Source organism: Uranotaenia lowii, chromosome 3 (genome assembly GCF_029784155.1).
Source record: "Uranotaenia lowii strain MFRU-FL chromosome 3, ASM2978415v1, whole genome shotgun sequence".
Taxonomy (NCBI): Eukaryota; Metazoa; Arthropoda; class Insecta; order Diptera; family Culicidae; genus Uranotaenia; species Uranotaenia lowii.
The window spans coordinates 150,351,578-150,370,072 of NC_073693.1; the positions used below are offsets into that span (position 1 = coordinate 150,351,578).

Sequence of the window (18,495 nt, forward strand, 5' to 3'; positions counted from 1 at the left end):
ATCATCATTTGTTGCTCACCTTCCCAACGTTAAGTTTCCAAGCTTGATTCCTGTTTTTCATTAGAAAATTTTCAACTCACAGCTGCAAATCTTAGTCAAGTTTCATGGATAGCAAAAAAACGCTACAGTAAAACTCCTAAGCCCAAAGAATACCTGTCGAACCAAACTGCCTACCTACCCAGATGCCAATGGCCAATGGCGTTGTTGGGCTCGTACGGTGCCCTACATTTTGACATCCAAAAGGCACTAGGCACACTGGCAAACATGCAGCAGCAGCAGCCTTAAATCTATCTTAACCGTGAATGCAGTTGGCGAATGCGAATGTGAATCGTCGAATCTTAAAAAGTGCACCATGAGGGAAACCGGATTGAAAAGTTGTACTCCGGGTTGTACCGAGAGACCGATTTATCCCGGTGAGCCGAGAACCAGAAGCCAATTGCTGCATGACAGGAGGATGGCGAGGTACTAACAGTCGTTACAAGAGGAGGTCCACCGATGAAGCCAGTCTCGTTCCAAGCACGCAGCGGAAAAAATGTCTATTAGTGAAAGTGTTGATTTAGAGAGATATAGAAAACATAACGGAGAACCAACTAGTCCAGTCTCCAGTCCAGCCGCCGTCATACCGCACCTTCTGGCTTTTGGCCACTCTTGGCCAGAAGCTGACCGGTTTCCTATCTCAATGAGCAATGAAAAGCGACAGTGAATGTCACGAGAGTCCTTCACAAGGTTTTCCATTTCAGATTTAGATTGAGCAATAACGGCTTGATTAGCGAGTTTCTGTGAAGCCGAAGCAAAAATTTGGATTTGAAATTATTTTGTTTTTTTTTCAAAGTATTTTGACAATATTAAAATACAAAAATACTTGAAATAATTTTTTTTTTTAACTTACTGAGGTAAGGAGTATAAAGCATGATCATTGATAGTAGAATATTCAAACGAAATTAGTGGATACGACTACATGTTTTTTACAAAACCAGATTTCCTGTTTCGGGGTAACTTTGATCACTATGGTTTTAACGTATCTCAACATCTTCAAAATTATTGGCTTGATGCTAATAAGCACTGAAGGCTTGAAATATCTGTAGCAGTATTTTTTTTGTTTGGACTCAATTGAATTTTTCAACATTTTCTTTCAAAAACAAATATCCTACTCAAAAGATAGACAATGTCATGCAATTCCCTAGGTCCTCCCACTGTTCCTTTGTTCTTTTTTTTTTATTCAAACTTAACCATTTAATAGGGTTTTTAGCCATTTGTTCTTTACAGGCATTCTCATTGAAAATATCCGTTTTTTTAATATACAAAAATTAACATAAAATGATCATAAAAATAACTCTAAAACTAAACCTATAAACAGGAAATAAGGTAACTTTCCCTTAAAACAAACCATTTGTTTATTAATGCTATCATTTTATCAGGAGATTTGTTTGTTTGTGAGTCTTCGAAAAAACAGATATTTTAAAACTTCAAGATTAGATTGCAAGTAAATAAAAAAATTTCAACTACAAACCAAATTTAGCCTATTTGAAACTCAATTTATAGGCTTCCAAACGTTGAAAAACAGTCATAAGACGTTTTAACTTCGGACTAAGTTAATGATGATTATCTGCAAAAATTTCATGTTGATCAAAGTTTCCTCGGGGATCAAAGTTCCCTCAGTTTACGGTACTTTAAACTAGCGGCAAATCAGTCAACTGTTTTGGTGATGGTTAACACTTCATCATGGATCCTGTGAGTTATGTGTAGTTAATTTTAACAATTAGTGAAGTGTACAGTGTGTGTGTTGATTTCTTATTTTCTAGCGTTACTTATAAAATAGTTGATTCTGAATTGATTTAGATTTAGATTCTCCTACATAAAAATTCTTGATTGCGCTCAGCAAATTTAAGTCGAATAAATAAATTTTAGTGATTAGTAAACTATAGGGCTCTGGACAGTTCATTATTGAACTGAACACCTAATTTAATGTAATAATGTAATATAAATGCAATTATGAATTGGTACGAATAAAGACATATTTAAAAAAAATAGTTCAAAGTTTATATTTACGACTGAGTTGACAGACTGGTGTTGGATAATCTAGCTGGTGTACATATTTGATTTCGATGTTTACTTTTGAATTTGCAGCACTTAACTCAGAAGACTTAAGTGTAGCACCTAAACAACGGAGTTACATGAGTATGACTCGCTTCTTCTTCTTCTTCTTACATCAACATGGCCAAAACATGTAGGGTGAATGTACCCAATCTTGGCCCCTAAGGCATGGTTGACTAGATTTCCCATGATTGCAGTCTACCTGTAATGTGTACCTTCAATAGTCCTTCGACAAATATGATTGCTTACTAGCCTGAAATGCAGTAAAAATATGTCCTTGCTTGAAAACGGTTGATAATTTGAGATAATCCTGATCAAACTTTTGATCGAAAGGCTCCTTATTGTAGCCCCCGCGCCGAATTTTGGCCCTTTATTAGTTCCTTAAGTTGGCCGTCTCTAGGCAAAACTTGCCTCACTAATACAACAAAAACCCCCACGAATTCATTGAAAATATCCCGGAAGGAAGCACATCAATGTTCTGTATTGTTTTCAAAAAGTCGGAAGTACGAAATGTCAATCAATTTTTATAATTGATACTTGCGTGTAAAATTATAATCTTACGTCAAAAAGCATTACTAGTTTATTTCAGTTTTTGTGTATTCATAATTTCTATTATAAGTTCCAAACTATGGCATAAACATAACATAAATATGTTCCTTAACCAAGCAAACAAATCGTTTGCTAAATCTGTAACATGCAATCATGATAGATATGTTTCCAGTGAAATTAACAGGGTAACATAAGATAGTAAATGTTCATATTTTTTTATTCCGCTCCCATAAAAGGAGGACCGACATTTTAAAAACTATTATGATCGAGGCAAGAAGCAAGCTAAAGCTAAAACTTAAGTCAGCGAAAGATTTTTTTAAACATACATATTTAAAATGTCGCCCTGAGGAATTTTCTAGCAATCGTTTGCGTACACCGGGAAAGCAAAACAAAACAAACTTTCGCTCACTCCAGCCAGTCTGATAGAAATAGATTGCATCTCACTCATTCGTTTGGAAACTATAGGCAATGGAAGCGAACAGCAAATTCAAAAGCTGGCTGAAATTCGTGCTGCATCCCACTCGCACTCATGCAAAATCATCACCCAAACTCGGCAGCGCTTCTTTCGCATATTCCTTTCCAACAGAGAACAAACGTCATCACCTCCTGCTGATGCACAGTGATCTATAATAAAAAACAAACTTGGTCAAAATATTATTTTTGTTTTCACATGAAACTGCAAACAATAAAAATTCAAGTTCGTTACAACATAGTATTCCAACATTGCAGTGCAATAATTTTTTTGAATAAACATAATATTTAGAGTGTCATAATTTTAGCTTTATAACAATTCCTTTCAAAGCGATACATATGCAGCAAATCAAATTAAATCAAAATACGTTAAACCTCATTTCCAAATGTGGAATTTTTTAGGTATGGATATAGTAACTTCAACATTGAGATCCAAGATATCAATGCGGATTCGGATCCGGTAAATTAATTTATTAAGAGGTAAATTTTATTGAGAAGAAAAGTTCTCGAAATTACCATAAAAGAGCAGCTCAAATTGAAGCATTATAATTCCAACTAAGATGCCAAATAAGCTTGAGTCGACTTGAGAGATAAATGAATTAATTTTAGTCCAAAATACATTCATGATATTTTAAATTTATTTCAATCATTCATTTTACTTTTGACCGGCTTTTCAATTTCCAGACCACTGTGCACCGTCGGCCGCCGGCTGCCGGCTGCCGACTGCCTGCTGATGTCGTTTTCACACATACATACATACTTCTATTTGTGAAATTGCATGCCAAGATTAGGCAAAAAAAATGTTTATATTTTTTTAAACTCTAGATAAAAATGTACGCAGTTTGGAGTAAATAATAATTTTATATTTTTTGCCATGTTTCGCTGTAGCCAACGGTGATTTTTAGTGATTTTTCCGTGAAGAGGTGTGTTTTCAAAATCAATCCGAAGTTGGCTGATGCACTAGCAAGGTAGGTTCATTTAAGATTTTTTCCGAAGATCATAATTTTATTTGCAGTTTGTCAAGTGAAAAAAATTTATTTCGTAATCATTTGAATTCAATTGTGAACAAAGCTTTGCAGAATGTTGCAATATGCGATTTTCTGTTATGTTTGATTTTTTTTTCATTTTTTGGCGTATGTTTGACATCAAAAACACCAAAATGCATTTTGGCAGGCCAAGATAAGGAGCATGCCAAATTAAGGCTCACTTACCCTAGGCATCCTGGAAAATGGAAGACTTGCGTCATTCATTTTTCTTTTCAGCGTATTATCTCTTACATATTGCTATGCATTGCAGATATTACTACGGCCAGGCCAACCATGTGATGAAAACCGCAAAAGATACAGGATACAGGGGAGGAATGAAGCGTGGAGATCCCTACCAAACGCTTCATATAATATTTTTATATATATACAGTACCGTTCATAATTGTATAGAAATTGGAAGCACGCGCACTGTCACTTCGACTTTGTCCTTCCATAACTTTTTTACTATGATGATATTTTTTGATCAATTTTTTTGCGTTAGATAGATCAACTATCACACTGTTATATCACACAATTTGAGCTTTCTGCAGTTTGTGTGGCTTGAGAAACAGTAATTCTACGAAAATCGGACTTTTTGGATTTTTTTCATTCAAACTGCAATATCTCTGAAACTAAGCTACATTTTTTATAGAAATTTTGCACAGTGATTGTTGAAATATAAAGCTAGCATGTCTGAAGTTTTCGAAAAGTTCTAGCGATGAGATCAAAAGTTACGCTAGTGATATTTCAACAATCACTGTGCAAAATTTCAATAAAAAATGTAGCATAGTTTCAGAAATATTGCAGTTTGAATAAAAAAAAATCCAAAAAGTCCGATTTTCGTAGAATTACTGTTTCTCAGGCCATACAAACTTCAGAAAGCTCAAATTGTGTGATATAACAGTGTGATAGTTGATGTATCTAACGCAAAAGAATTGATCAAAAAATATCATCACAGTAAAAAGTTATGGAAGATCAAAGTCGAAGTGACAGTGCGCTTGCTTCCAATTTCTATACAATTATGAACGGTACTGTAAATTTATGCCATTTGGAAAAGTATATATGAAAAATTGAAACATCAAATGCTGTTACGGAATTAGGAATTTACGATACTTACCAACATTAAACTGACCGCAATAACAAATAGAGAATAGAATATTACAATTGGGTTGCTGTAGATCAGCTATTTTGCCTTCGTATCTTTCCGTCTACTCTGTGGATAGTATGAGGGGTTAATGATCAGTAAAATTATTAGTAAACGGTTGAAAAACTTAGCAATTTGGCTTAGTTACCTGCAGTTTGAATTTCTGTAGCTGGGTACAACCTCTTCCAGCCTATCAAAAAATTCTTTAATTACCAAATTAATAGACTAACAAAGCGTTCCTCTATTCAGTTAAAAATGTTTCAATCATTATGATTCACTTTTTAGAGCAATTCAAATTTAACGAAACAGAAAAACGCCCAAACGTTCGCTAAGCTCTTTATCATAATTAGTTTTAGATACGTCAAAATAAAAAAAAACTCGATGGGCTGGATAAAGCCAGGCTTTGGACTCTTTTTAGAGCCCAACAAGAGCGGTGTAACAATCAGCTCCGCTCTTTAAATTTTGTTGTGAGCGGAGCAAGAGTGGTCGATTGGAGCGGAGTGACCATACACACAGAGAGCGTTTTTCGTCACTCACATAACACTCAAAATTGAAATGAGCACTCTATAAGAGCGTCACCTAAAGAGTCCTCCTAAGGTGTACACAATGTGCGCCCAGGTAATTAATTGATGGTGCTGTTCGCTTTGGTTCGTATCTAGCTGCTTTTTTCGAAAATGAATCAAAAAGTTAATAACATCAAGCCGGAATTAATGAAAATAATATAATATAATACACTTTGGTAAAATATAAGTCTCTATCTAACAACAAACCAAACGAGCCACGCCTAGAACCTATACGACTGTTCTTCACCGGGTGAAACTAAATTGCTCCCCCACGGTGGGAAAGGTAGCATAAGTGATCTGCAGTATAGTGGTGCTGATTGAACATTGAAAGTTAGTTTCACAGTCCGCTAGCTAGTGTCGAGCGAGGGTGTTATTAACAAGATTTGTTTTGGATTCATGAAATAAAATCAATATCAATACCAACACTAGCATATACTAGTAATGCCCAAAATGTTTTCCAGAAACAAGTTGATGACGGTTTTAACGAGTTTTCTTGATCATTAAGGATAAAAAAATAACATTTATAATATTAACAAATGCTTGTTTATAAATTTTACCTTGCTTTTAAACATTTATAATCAAAAAAAGAACTATTATGGTGCATACATTTAGGGGCAAAAATTAAAATAATTGCTAAATAGTTTGAGCTACAAAATACAAACGAAATTTTACCTTCACACATTCCTCTAGGCCCTCCCACTATTTCCATTTTCATTCAAAGTTAACCATGTGATAGGGTTCCTATCCATTTGTCCAATATGGTCTTACTCTTGGAAAAGTCCTTTTTTTTTAAATCAAAAATTTATCACGAAATGACTATAAAAATAGTACTATAACTATACATATACAAAGTGAAAAAATAGCTCTTTCACATTCAAAAACCCGTTTGCTTGTAAATGCTTTTTAGTTTTATCATGAGAGCTGTTTGTTTGCAAGCCTTGGAAAAAACAGATATTTTGGGATTTTTAAATTAGATTTTTACTAATAGAAAAAAAATTTTAAATACAAACCAAATTACGTGATTTTTTAAATTTTGAAGTAAATTTTTTTTCAAGATTTTTAAGTCTTTTGGCATCAAAATTAAAATTTCGATTTTTTCTGATTTCCTTTGGTCCCCCCCTAGGAGATTTTTGAGGGCAACAAACCATCAATTTGAGCGCTGTGAGGCACCCCAAAATAAATCCGAATTAGTTGAAATTTCGCAAGGTTAGTTTTTTGGGCCAATCTACAAATGTTTATGAGCAGTTTTCGAAATTCAACTTCACCCATTTGGCTGCCATCCTAACGCAAATACATATGCTTGATTTGTGAAGCAATTAACATTATAGATTCAATCTTGAGTAGAAATAATGTCTTCATAAAAATTACGTTCAGTTTCACGACGCGTTTTCGGCTTATTTTCACTCCAACCAAATAGCACAAATAGTATCACGTGATTTAAAAGCTTAGTACTGTGTGCAGCATACTTTTAAATCTAATAATGCGTAAAGTGTTAAATTACTCGAACCTGTTTGAAATGGAGACAATTTAAGTATTTCAAAATTTACTATATAACCATTTATAAGATGCTTTGTTAAATATTTCAGGGTACATTTGAAGAGCTTTCTTATAGTTATTCAGCGGAAAATTTCCTTTAGAGAATTTGAAAATCGGAAAAAAGATAAGATGGCTCGGCTTAAGAGAGAAATATATTTCTTATTTTGAACAAAATTTAAATTTTTTTTATACAAACCTGCATATATAACTTTACTCTTGTAATCGTTACTTTCAAATTCTGAACGAATTTGTTGAGACCTACGGGTTTTAGTAATTCGAAAATGACTTCATATGAACTCAGAGCAACGTAGATGTCTACTAATTTTATTGAAACTTTCTCAAAAATTACCCAAGTTTTTATCAATTTTATCCTGAATTTCTCATTAATTCAACAAGATGGATAGATAACACAAAGATTAAAACCAAAATGCAAAACTTTATTTATGATTATAAGGTAAAAACTACAGAAATGACGAAAATTTATAAAAGAAGACCAACTTAAGGTATTTCGTAACGTTTATGAGTGTTTTTTATTTTTAAAATTTTGCTTATTTTGTTATTCGAAAGATTTTTATTTTTATCTTTGAGATCAATTTTCCAATTTGAAACTCGGTGTTATTTGTCGTTGTGTCGTATTTTATATATAGATTCAAATATTTTCGGACAACCCTTATGGAAAAAAGAATTTTGTGATTTTCAGCGAGTTGTGAAATTCTTAAACATTCCAGATAATTCCCCCAGAGATCTGAAAAAATAGTAGTGCAGTGTTTTATGCAATTTCTAAGTCATATGGCATAAAATAGTCATCAAAATGTACAGACAAGTTTTTTTTTATTTGATAATGAAATTTTCCCCATTCATCTATTGTCATAATATGTAATTAAGTAGATTTACATTACATAAATTTCATGAAAACATTGAAATGTGAACCTCGACACCAAGCACTTGCACGCTTTGCTTTCAAAGCGCCGCCTAAAGAATTCCATTAATGAACGTCTTTTTTTGGTACGCACATGATTGGAAGGACGGTTTCCTAAAACACACTTCATTTCCCTAAGAGCGCGCTCTAAGAGCTACACTGACGGAGCACACATCACTCATGTAAGTGAGTGTCGAAGATTTATTTTTCGGGAAGCTGAGCAGAGTGTGTGCGGTTTAGCGCTCACAAGAGTGTGGGTTCCACTCCTCTTTGTGAAGCTTTGTTCTTGCACTTATGAGTGACACCTCAGGAGCCGTCCGAAGCCTGGATAAAGCTTACATGATCAGTTCTGTAAAGCTAGCTCTTGAATGAAAACTTAGGCACTCAAGTTTCTATGGAACAAGTGAAACATTCCTTTGAAATATTTCCTGCAGTGAAGCAAAAATGGACGCAGAGAACTGAAATTGCAAATTATTGCAAAGCAAAATAAACTTTGTTTAAAAAAAAAACATGAAAATTCTTTTACACAGATTGTCAACCGAGTATAATTGAAAAAAAAAAATCTACTTATCCTCATAAGGTTCAGACTCCGGCTCCTCACCATTCGCAAGAAGAATGCCGTGGTACCTTCGTCTGGGCTTCTAGGCAGTAGCATTCCTGGGCAATCTGGGTGGTGCAGCACTTCCCTCATGCACTTTATCACATTTGAAAATATCAATTTTCAGATCTGCACCAAACTTTCAACACAAAACTTCAATTTTCTTCGTTTACGCACTCGAAAACTAATAAAATTTCTCTATTGAAAGATTTTTCAACTCCAATATTTCAATTTTTTTTCAACTCCAAAACCGGGAAATATTTTGGCAAATAAGGGAAAACATACATTAATTATTGTCTAAATATCGAGAATTGAAACATTATTATTCAAAAACCTATCAGCTGATTTTAAAATGTATTTAAGGCTTTCATTCAATAGACCACGATATTTTGATAAAAGTATATCACAAAAATAAAAAATTATAATAACTCGATTTGAGCTTTTTTGCCCATTTATGCAAATAATGTGAAAAAATTCGGGGAAAATTCGAACATTTGTGTTTTTTAAATCTGAGACGAGGACGGTCTGTTCTTGAATTTTGAACTAGAAAGTTGGGCTAAAACCGAGCAATCTGACAAACTCAATTTAGAAAAAAAATGATTAAGGTACACCGGGGTAAGTGGGGACGCGGGGTAAGTGGGGACGGTGGCTATTTAAACAATACTGTCCACTATTTTTTTCAAACTTTTAATGCAGAATGTTAAATTTACTTGTAATCTATCCAATAACTGTAAAAGAGATACAGTTCCGACGATTGCGGATGTTTACGGTGACTTTTTGTAAATTTTCTATTTTTAACTACGATGTGGAGTTGATGTGCATCTTTTTCAATCGCAAATTTCTCAAACCAATTAGGAAAAGAATGACGGTTAAAAATATAGAAAAAAGGGTTTATTTGCAAAAATCTAAAATTTTGATTCCAAACCCTACCTGGGGTAAGTGGGGACGGCTTTATAAATACTTGATGTTTACACATTTTTTCAATTTTCTCTTCTTCATTCAATACAATTTAGCTTTATTTAACATTCAGATCATGCAAAGTTGGGAAAATTACTTTTTTTTCTAAAATAAGTATATATTCTCGATAATATCGGATTACACACAAAAATCATTGTAAGATGCCTTATAAATAGTACCATGAACTTTTTTTAAAATTTCGGACGGTTCGAGCAATAAAGTAACGTATTCAACCAAAAAAACACAAATTTGTTGAAAATTTCCTGAGAAATCAAAGGGAAAATCTACCGTCTCCACTTACCCCATAAAGCGGGGTAAGTGAAGACACCAGCAGTCCATAACAATTTACGTGATAACTTTTTTCGCTTTGCGTCTATCAAGCTTATCTCTTCAGCATTTGTGAACAACATGTTCTGCATCACATTGAACGCGATTTTATCAAAATTGACCCACTGCTGATTTTTTAATGATTTTTTAAAGTTGAACTATACGAAAAACCGTTCCCACTTACCCCGGTGTACCTTATAATTTTAATGACAGAACTGAAAACTGTTTTTCATTTAAATGGTGTTATAATCCTTTTAATAATTCTTTGCAAAAATCTATTAGAAACCTTAAATATATTTCAGAATATTATCCTAACAACTGCAAAACTTTTCTTTATGCTAAATTTTGTTTATTATGTCATCGTTAAGCATGTATTTATTTAAAAAAAATTAAAACAACTTCATAAAGTAAGTAAAAAATATTTTCTTTTTGCAAAAATACTTTGATGGAAATTCTATATCTAACACAATCAAAAAACAAAAGTATACTCTCACATTTACAATAGTAAAATTCTAGCATGCGCAATTCAGCGGTCGGTTTTAAAGTTTTCTTTTTAAAATACTTCCATTCCTGAATAATAGATTTAAATATAAAGTGTAAATGATTAAGTTCCTGTGAACAAAATCCACAAACTCGGTAGAGTTCGTTATGCTTAGTCAAAACTATAAAGAGAAAATCTATCGAAGAGTGTTAACAAAAAATAAATATGATGACTTAAGATATAAGATTATTCTAATAAACAAATTAATAAATAGATCAGAACGGGCTCACCAAGGCAGGATTTTAAGATTCATTTCAAGCTCAAATTCATCGAGTCCAGTCCCGTCCAATTCTTGAGGTTCGTTTGTTGGCCGATTTGATGGCACTTCGTTTCTCGGAAATGAAATGTAGTAACGCCATGGTGAATTAAAACGGATATCTTCTTGAAAACTCGTTTTAGATTTTTTTCTGTTCACGTTCACATGGTCCGATTTTGCGTTTTTTTAATTTAAAAATTTCACTTCTGAACTTAAAAAATTTACACAATAATTTTCTCGGAGCCGACCGATCACTAATTTTTCTCATGGCCAACTTCTCCTGGTCAAATTCCTGTATTTACGTAGAACTGTTAAAAAGAAAATCTACTTATGTTTCTTTTTCTCAGAAGTCAAAATTACTCATTTAATGAAAACCCTTATTTTCAATGGCTATGTAACATTTTACAGTTTTTTTTTTAAATTATACGTAAATATTTTGCACTGCCAAACCTGTCAAAATCAGCTCTTATATTTTTTGTATAAATGTGATTTTTGTTGCCTCATGTTATCAGAAATTGATCCTTCATTTTATTATTTTTTAAATATTTCTAAAAATTGTTTCAAAATATAGGGAAAATTGTAAGAAATTCCAGGAACATTATATCACAAACAAACAGACAGGACACTCGGTTTTGGTTTTTCGCAAACTCTGTCGAAGCTAGGCAGAGTCGACACTAGAGTGCACTAAAATCATTTGAAAGAAAATCCGATCTTTTAATCATGGTAGCAGTGCAATTATATGTTCATCTCCATGGTGCTTGTATGTTGTTGATTTTCGTTTGTTGTTATTTGCCAAAGTTTTATTGTCGTTGATTTTGTGGTAATTTTAGCCTGAAGAATTTGGCTATTAGATTCAATGATAAAAAAATGAACGGAACCGTGTATTGAAAGCTGATCGAACCAGTGAATGAATTCAAAGAAATTGTTAAGGTATGTGTGCAATCACCGTAATTCCCCGAAGGTCGTGACAAAACAATAATCTAACAACATAAAAAATTTCATTTTAGGCGATACCAGTCGTGTCAAAGGTTTGCGAATGAAAATAGGACACTTCTCCTTTAAACAGTTAACCGCCGCAATTCAGCTGAAAGAATAGTCAATGGATTTAGGAGATAGAATTTTCGTGAAAAAAGTCTTAGCGAGAATGTGTTTTATAGCAGTTCTAGCTACCAGAGAGCGAATTGATTTCATTCGAGCGATACGGGAATCACCCAAATGCAAAATTAAGAAAAAATGAGCGGAAATAATGAGAATATGTTCACAGTTCTAAAATAATTATTTGTATAAATATGCTGACTCTTGAGAAGGACGGTTAGACAGCAGAATTCGTTTATATAAAGTGTAGAAGATCTTTGAAATAAAGTTTTCCCCAAATTTGAAAAACTATAAAAACTATGACTCAAACTTGAGACTCAGCTCATATTATCCTTTTTAATCATTAGATCAAAATCTCTTTAGACTTCATAAGTACCTATTCCAAATTGTTGGACTGTGTATTGACTCAAAAACCGTCTTCGTTAAAAACGCGTTTGTTGTTCCTGCATGAAATGGAAACACAGATCCTGAATAACCGTTGGCAATTTTTAACTATTTTAAACCAAAGGGAATTCACGGAAATCAAGAAACACCATTTTGTATTTTCAACACAACATTCATTTCATGCACAAAGAAAATTAAAACAGAAAGATTCAAGAGGTTCAAATCGGTTCCAAACATTGACTTCCGTTACTTGATGCTGGGTTGTCCTTTGGTTTGTTGCAGCTGTCTGTAATTGGGCATCTTTTCCTCTAGTCGAATCAATTTGATATTCATAATTTGTTTCCTGACGCTAAAAAAAGAACAATCAATACTACGTATTTCATTACCGTTACCTGTGACCTCCAGGACGGTTAAGCTGTTTTTATAATGATAATCTTTATTGCAATCACGGTTCATTGAAAACAAAAATTTCCCTAGAAAATTATTACACCAGCACAAACGATTGCTTGTTTACACTTGAGTTATAAATTCCAAGATATCATGGCTTCCTACTATGGTTTTCTTTACAATCCCGATGTTGGTAGGCAATGTCGGCAACAGATGGCAGTCTTATCGCTTTGCGAAAAAATAGTCAGATTTTCTTCAGAGTGCCCTGTCTGTTTGTCTGTGATTATATTATTGTTATTTTATTCATACCCTCTTTGTTGCAAAGTTGTTACCATTCCAAACATGGTCTTACCCATGTAACATTTTCATTTCATTCGTTTCAGATTGAAAAATTTTAAAATTCAGATATTTTTATATTTTATTTCAAAATTTAATTTAGATTTTGAAATAAAATTTTTAATTCACAATTTCAGAGTTAATAAAAACACGGTTTTTTCGATTCACTATTCTGGAAAATATTGTTTTGTTGGAAAATATCAGAGTTTTGAAAAAAGTTTCAAGTTCATAGCGATTCTATAATCAAAAACTTATCTCAAATACGTTCTTAAAATTTTATTCTATTCAACTAAAAGTGAATTTTTTATTTGATAAATGATATGACAATGAGAGATTCATAAATGAGCTCGTTAGTCATCTATCTTAAGTTCCTGGTAAACAAAATACAAAAATCACCTTTTTATCAACATTTTCTCGCTATAAAGTTGTATCAAGGAATATCGGAAAAAGTTAGATGAAAAATGGTTTAAAAAAAGTTTGAATTTCATCTCTAATTTTGAAATTTTTAAAAATACCTCAATTTTTGTTCAATGAGAACAAATTGGAAGAAAAGGGGCACCCTTCCCCCTACATAACTTTTTTAAAATGAACGTTTTGAACTATATGATGGAATTTAATAATACATTCTTTTATTTGTCTTTAATGTTTTTAACTCGTAAAGGACTCAATCTGTTGTCAAAACTTCCATTGGACCCCCATGAGTAAGGTTGCCGGAATTTTTTCAGCACCAATACGGGCCGGACAATCTGGGCAATTTTCTTTAAAAACCTGTCAACGTACGGGCATTTCATTTCTAAATTGATTACTCAACAGAAATTAAGATAAATAAAAGAAAAAAACATTTTTTTTCATCAAAATTCATAAACAGATTTTAAATCGTATTTTAGGTTTCGAAAAATCCATTCATGATTATTTTTGCAAAATTTTCTCAAAAATTTTTGTTTTGGTGGCTGAATGAAAAAAAATTTACAACACAATTATTATTTTTTGTTTGATTTGCCAAATAAAGTGAATAAATTCGGGCAAAATCCGGGAATTTTTAAATGAAAACCGGGCAACCAAGCCGAGCCGGACTGTTCCCAATTTATTTTTTATTTTTATGCAAGTTTTAATGGCATTGCGGTGAACGTAACGACGAAAATTCTTGATAAAAGAATTACAGACTGAAAATTAAATGACGGATAGATAAAGCAGATGCTTAGTAGGAGAAAATTTACAGATGTTTTTTTTTCTCGATTGATTTTAAGCATCTTATGGCTTATTCATGCCGAAACATTTTACAGATGTTGAAAACGAGCCAAGAGCATATTTTATGGAAAGCTTCAAAGGTGCGTTCTAGACTCTTTGTCCCACATCAGTTGAATGGCTGGGAGAAGTCTAGGGTCTAGGAATGGTCTAGAACGCACCTTTGAAGCTTTCCATAAAATATGCTCTTGGCTCATTTTCAACATCTGTGAATTTTCACATACTAAGCGTTTGCTTTATCTATCCGTCATTTAATTTTCAGTCTGTAATTCTTCTATCAAGAATTTTCGTCGTTACGTCACCGCTATGCCATTAAAACTAGCATAAAATTATAATCAACGGTGACTATTCGTTAGAAGAAAAAAAAGTTCCCAAATTTTGTATCAAATATCGGGGCAAACCCGGATAAAACCGGGCAATCTTACCCATAAGGTTATACCCATCTACCATCTTGTTATGTAGTTTGAATAAAAGTATCTTAAAAATATGTTTTCATTTTCTTTTTTTTCGCAGTGCAATTTCGAGTTCCAGCATTGACCGGATAAGTCAAATTCGGCAGTCAACTGGAGATGATTCGGTGCTAGCAGCGGGTGGTGTTCATAAACGTCAATCGATCAGTAGCCAAGGAACGAGTAGTGTCGGTATTGATCCGGAGGTAGTTGTCGATAAAACTTTGGGACGAGATAGGTTGAATTCCACCTCTCACTATTCGACAGAAAAAAGTGGATCCTCGGGATATTACAGTACAAACATCTACTTCGCCGGAGGATCGGTGGTTGATGAACACATTTACTACGAACCGGTTGATCGAGGCCGAAAACCTTCAACAGATGGGAGAGGTAGTGTAAGCAAACCGATTGTCCGAACACTTGATAAAAAAGAAGGAATCCTGAAGAATGGCAAAAGTGGTACCGTTGCAAAAAGTGGTCAGAAGAATGGAAGAGCGTTGGAAAAGTATTACTTTCCAGCCACGTTAGAGAACTTATCCAACGATGTAACGATAATGCGCGCCAAGCGGACGAGTAATGAGAAGCTCACTGACATTGTGGAAAGCTCGGACGGGACGATTCCGAAACCAATTTGGCCAATGGATGCGGACGATTCGCTCGCGGACATCAATTTGGAGGCGTTCCGAATGCGGAACAATAGCCAACAAAATTTGATAGGATTCGAAAGTCCCGCCTCTTCACACACGGACAATGAACTGTATGCGATCAACAAAAAACTTAATGATGAAACCACTAGCGAACAACAGAAATCTCAGTACGAGGAATATCTCGAGTTCCACAATACCCGCAACATTTTGGAACAGATTCGTGGCAAGCTTAATACACTTCTGGAACAAAGAATTGAAAATCAGAAAACAAATTCTGCGAATGGCCGTGGACCAGCAAAACCATCGCCTGCAGAAATCGAATTGGAGAACAAGATAGCAAATCTCAAATCAGATCTTGAAAGCTATTTACAGTCGATGAATCAGAAGAATGAGAACGAAATAAAAAATTTCTGCCGAGGAATGTCCAAGGATGCAAAGGTGCTAGCAGTACAGAACGCAGTTGAGCATCGGAATCGTTCGCGTAGTTCATCGGTCAATTTAGAAAACGAGTATGACGTATTGAAGGTGCCTCGAGGAGTCATTCAACCTTTCTACAGTTCCTCCGTTCATCAGCGCACGTTGAAAAGCTATCCTAAGGTAGAACGTAGTTCAGACGATCCACATCCGTCGCATTTCGAAACGGTGTATGTCGAAGATGGGTTCGATGTTCGGCAGTTGACACGACCGGCTCCGAATCCATTTGCCCAGGAAGCCCGGACTGCCCAGATGTTGACTTACCAGCGGCCGCAGCATCAACATCAACATCAGCATCAGCCGCAGCCAATCTATGAGCAGCATCGGGGTGGCGAAAGGAGACCTAGCAAAGTGACGCTCGAGATACCGACAGAGAGTAAAGCAAGCAGCATCCGATCGGGTTTGGCACGCAGTGTGATTCGTGATAATGGTGCTGGGATAGGAATAATTAGTGATGGGGGAATCTCTGTAGATAAGAGCCAACAGTGGCACCATTTGGGTCAGCAGTTAGCTAATAGTAGAAATCTAGGCAAAGCTGGGGATGTGAGTGATTTCACGTTACAGCGAGTGATTCTGATGGAAAGCTTAGGGAAGAATGGAAAGCGGTTCAACGACAAGGAGAAGATGCTGTTGGAGTATCATCTGAACAAACCTAGCTACTGGGAGCTGTACTATGGTGCGAATCGGGAAGAACAAACGCTGCCGACGCATACGCTTATACGGAAGGTGAAACTAGGCGCCAAGAACGCGATTGCTGTTTCATACGTAAGTTGCTTATTGTGACATTTTAAAAATTTGTGTTGTCAAGGATCTGAAAGATATCAAGCGCACATTTTCATCATCCCTATCATCATTACAATGTACTGAAGAACTGGAATATTTTAGAGATTATGTATGTTCAACGGCAAAAAACTAAAATCAAAGTTTAGAAAGTCGGTTCATTGAGATATGAAATACAGTGAAGCAAAGCCAATGATGGATGTATTTTCTTAAAGTAAGATTCTTTTTCTACCGGAAGATCCGAGATAGCGAAAAAACTTTCATTGGACCGCAACATATTTATAAATCGTCGGATACAGGTATTCTTTAAAATAAAAAAAAAATCTGATAACCAGTAGACTGACCAAATGACTTTTGAAAAAGTTACGCGCTGCAGGCTTAAATCAATCGTAGGCTATAAGATCCCATGGCTAATTTGGGTCAGATCGTACCACTGGAAAGGGTCGCTCAACGAGCCTGAAGTTTATATGGGAGCCATTTTGTTCGGGAGAAACATTAATAACTTTAGACTCCTTAGGCCGATTTCTTTGCATACGGGGTTTTAAAGCTTAAATTATGACATACATTTCATTTGAAAAACGCATTACAGAGTTAAGATGAAAAAGTTAATTGGCTTCAGAGAAATTACTAAAATTTTTAAGGGTGATATGCATTATTGTTGATGAGCCGTCAAAATAATCTACCGCCCCGCCCAGAAAACCCAATTTGAAATGCATGCCATTCCGTTAAATGGTGACCGATTCAACCATTTTTGTTGCTTATGATTGCAAAATCATTAGATGTTTCAAATATTTGGTTGTGAATAATATTTGGACAATATTTGATGAAATGGCATGCATTTTAAATTTAGTTGTCCCGCCGCCTCATCAACAGTTGAATATCTCCCTTTAAATGTTTGCCTATTTTTGAAGCCTAATATTTTTTTTTTATCTTAATTCTAATCGAAATGCGATTTTTGGATAATATATATTATAATTAAATAAAATATTTTTCATAACTCAAGCTTTAAGAAAAATCGTATTCAAAAGAAATCAGTCGAAGGATCCAAAGTTATCATTGAATAAATGGTTTTCATATTTATTTCTTCCGAACAAAGTGCCTTAAAATCCTATTCAAACTCCAGGCTCGTCGAGCCAACTCTTCCCGTGTTCCGTACTGGTTTAAATTTGGCGTGGAACTTTGAACTAGACCTAGAATCATTTTAAACCAGCAGTGCATAACATTTTGCAGGATTTAATTATCTAATAATCAGGTAATAAATATCGACTTAATTTTGAAATGTTAATATTAATAATAATAATATTTATTAAAGATCTTTTAACCTTGGGAGGTCATTCGGGTCTGTTTGAAATGTTAAGTAATTGGAATAAATTACCTTGAATCATCTAAATCGGTTAACATTTACGGCCAAGGGAACGCCAACGAAATGAAGGTCAGATTTCCAAGAAACGGATATTTTGCGAACAAATTTTAAGGTTAAGATTAAACGATTTGAGTTTAGGTTAAGCTTGCCAGATGGCCCGGTTTTTTCTGGGTTTGTTCGAATATTTAATACAAAATTAGGGAAAAGTCCGGCCCGGCCCGGTTGCAAGGATTTCATTAAAAAAAGCCCGGTTGCCCGGATTTCATTAGAAAAAAGCCCGGATTTTGCCCAGATTTGTTCTCCTTATTTGTCAAATTGAACAAAAAAAAAAGAAATTGTGTGGTAAATTGTTTCT

At 34.3% G+C, this 18,495-nt stretch overlaps 1 protein-coding gene across 4 annotated transcripts in view; it reads left to right on the forward strand.

Moving 5' to 3' along the window:
• The window catches only part of LOC129753982 (uncharacterized), a 326,624-nt gene that overhangs the window by 138,765 nt on the left and 169,364 nt on the right, over positions 1–18,495 (forward strand). For all 4 annotated transcript variants that reach the window (XR_008738963.1, XM_055749837.1, XM_055749838.1 and 1 more), the window contains one exon: positions 14,941–16,762. Coding sequence is in view for 3 of the 4 variants with exons in the window: in XM_055749837.1 (XP_055605812.1) it covers positions 14,941–16,762 (1,822 nt within the window). In the remaining variant the exon portion in view is untranslated. The remainder of the gene's footprint in view (positions 1–14,940; positions 16,763–18,495) is intronic.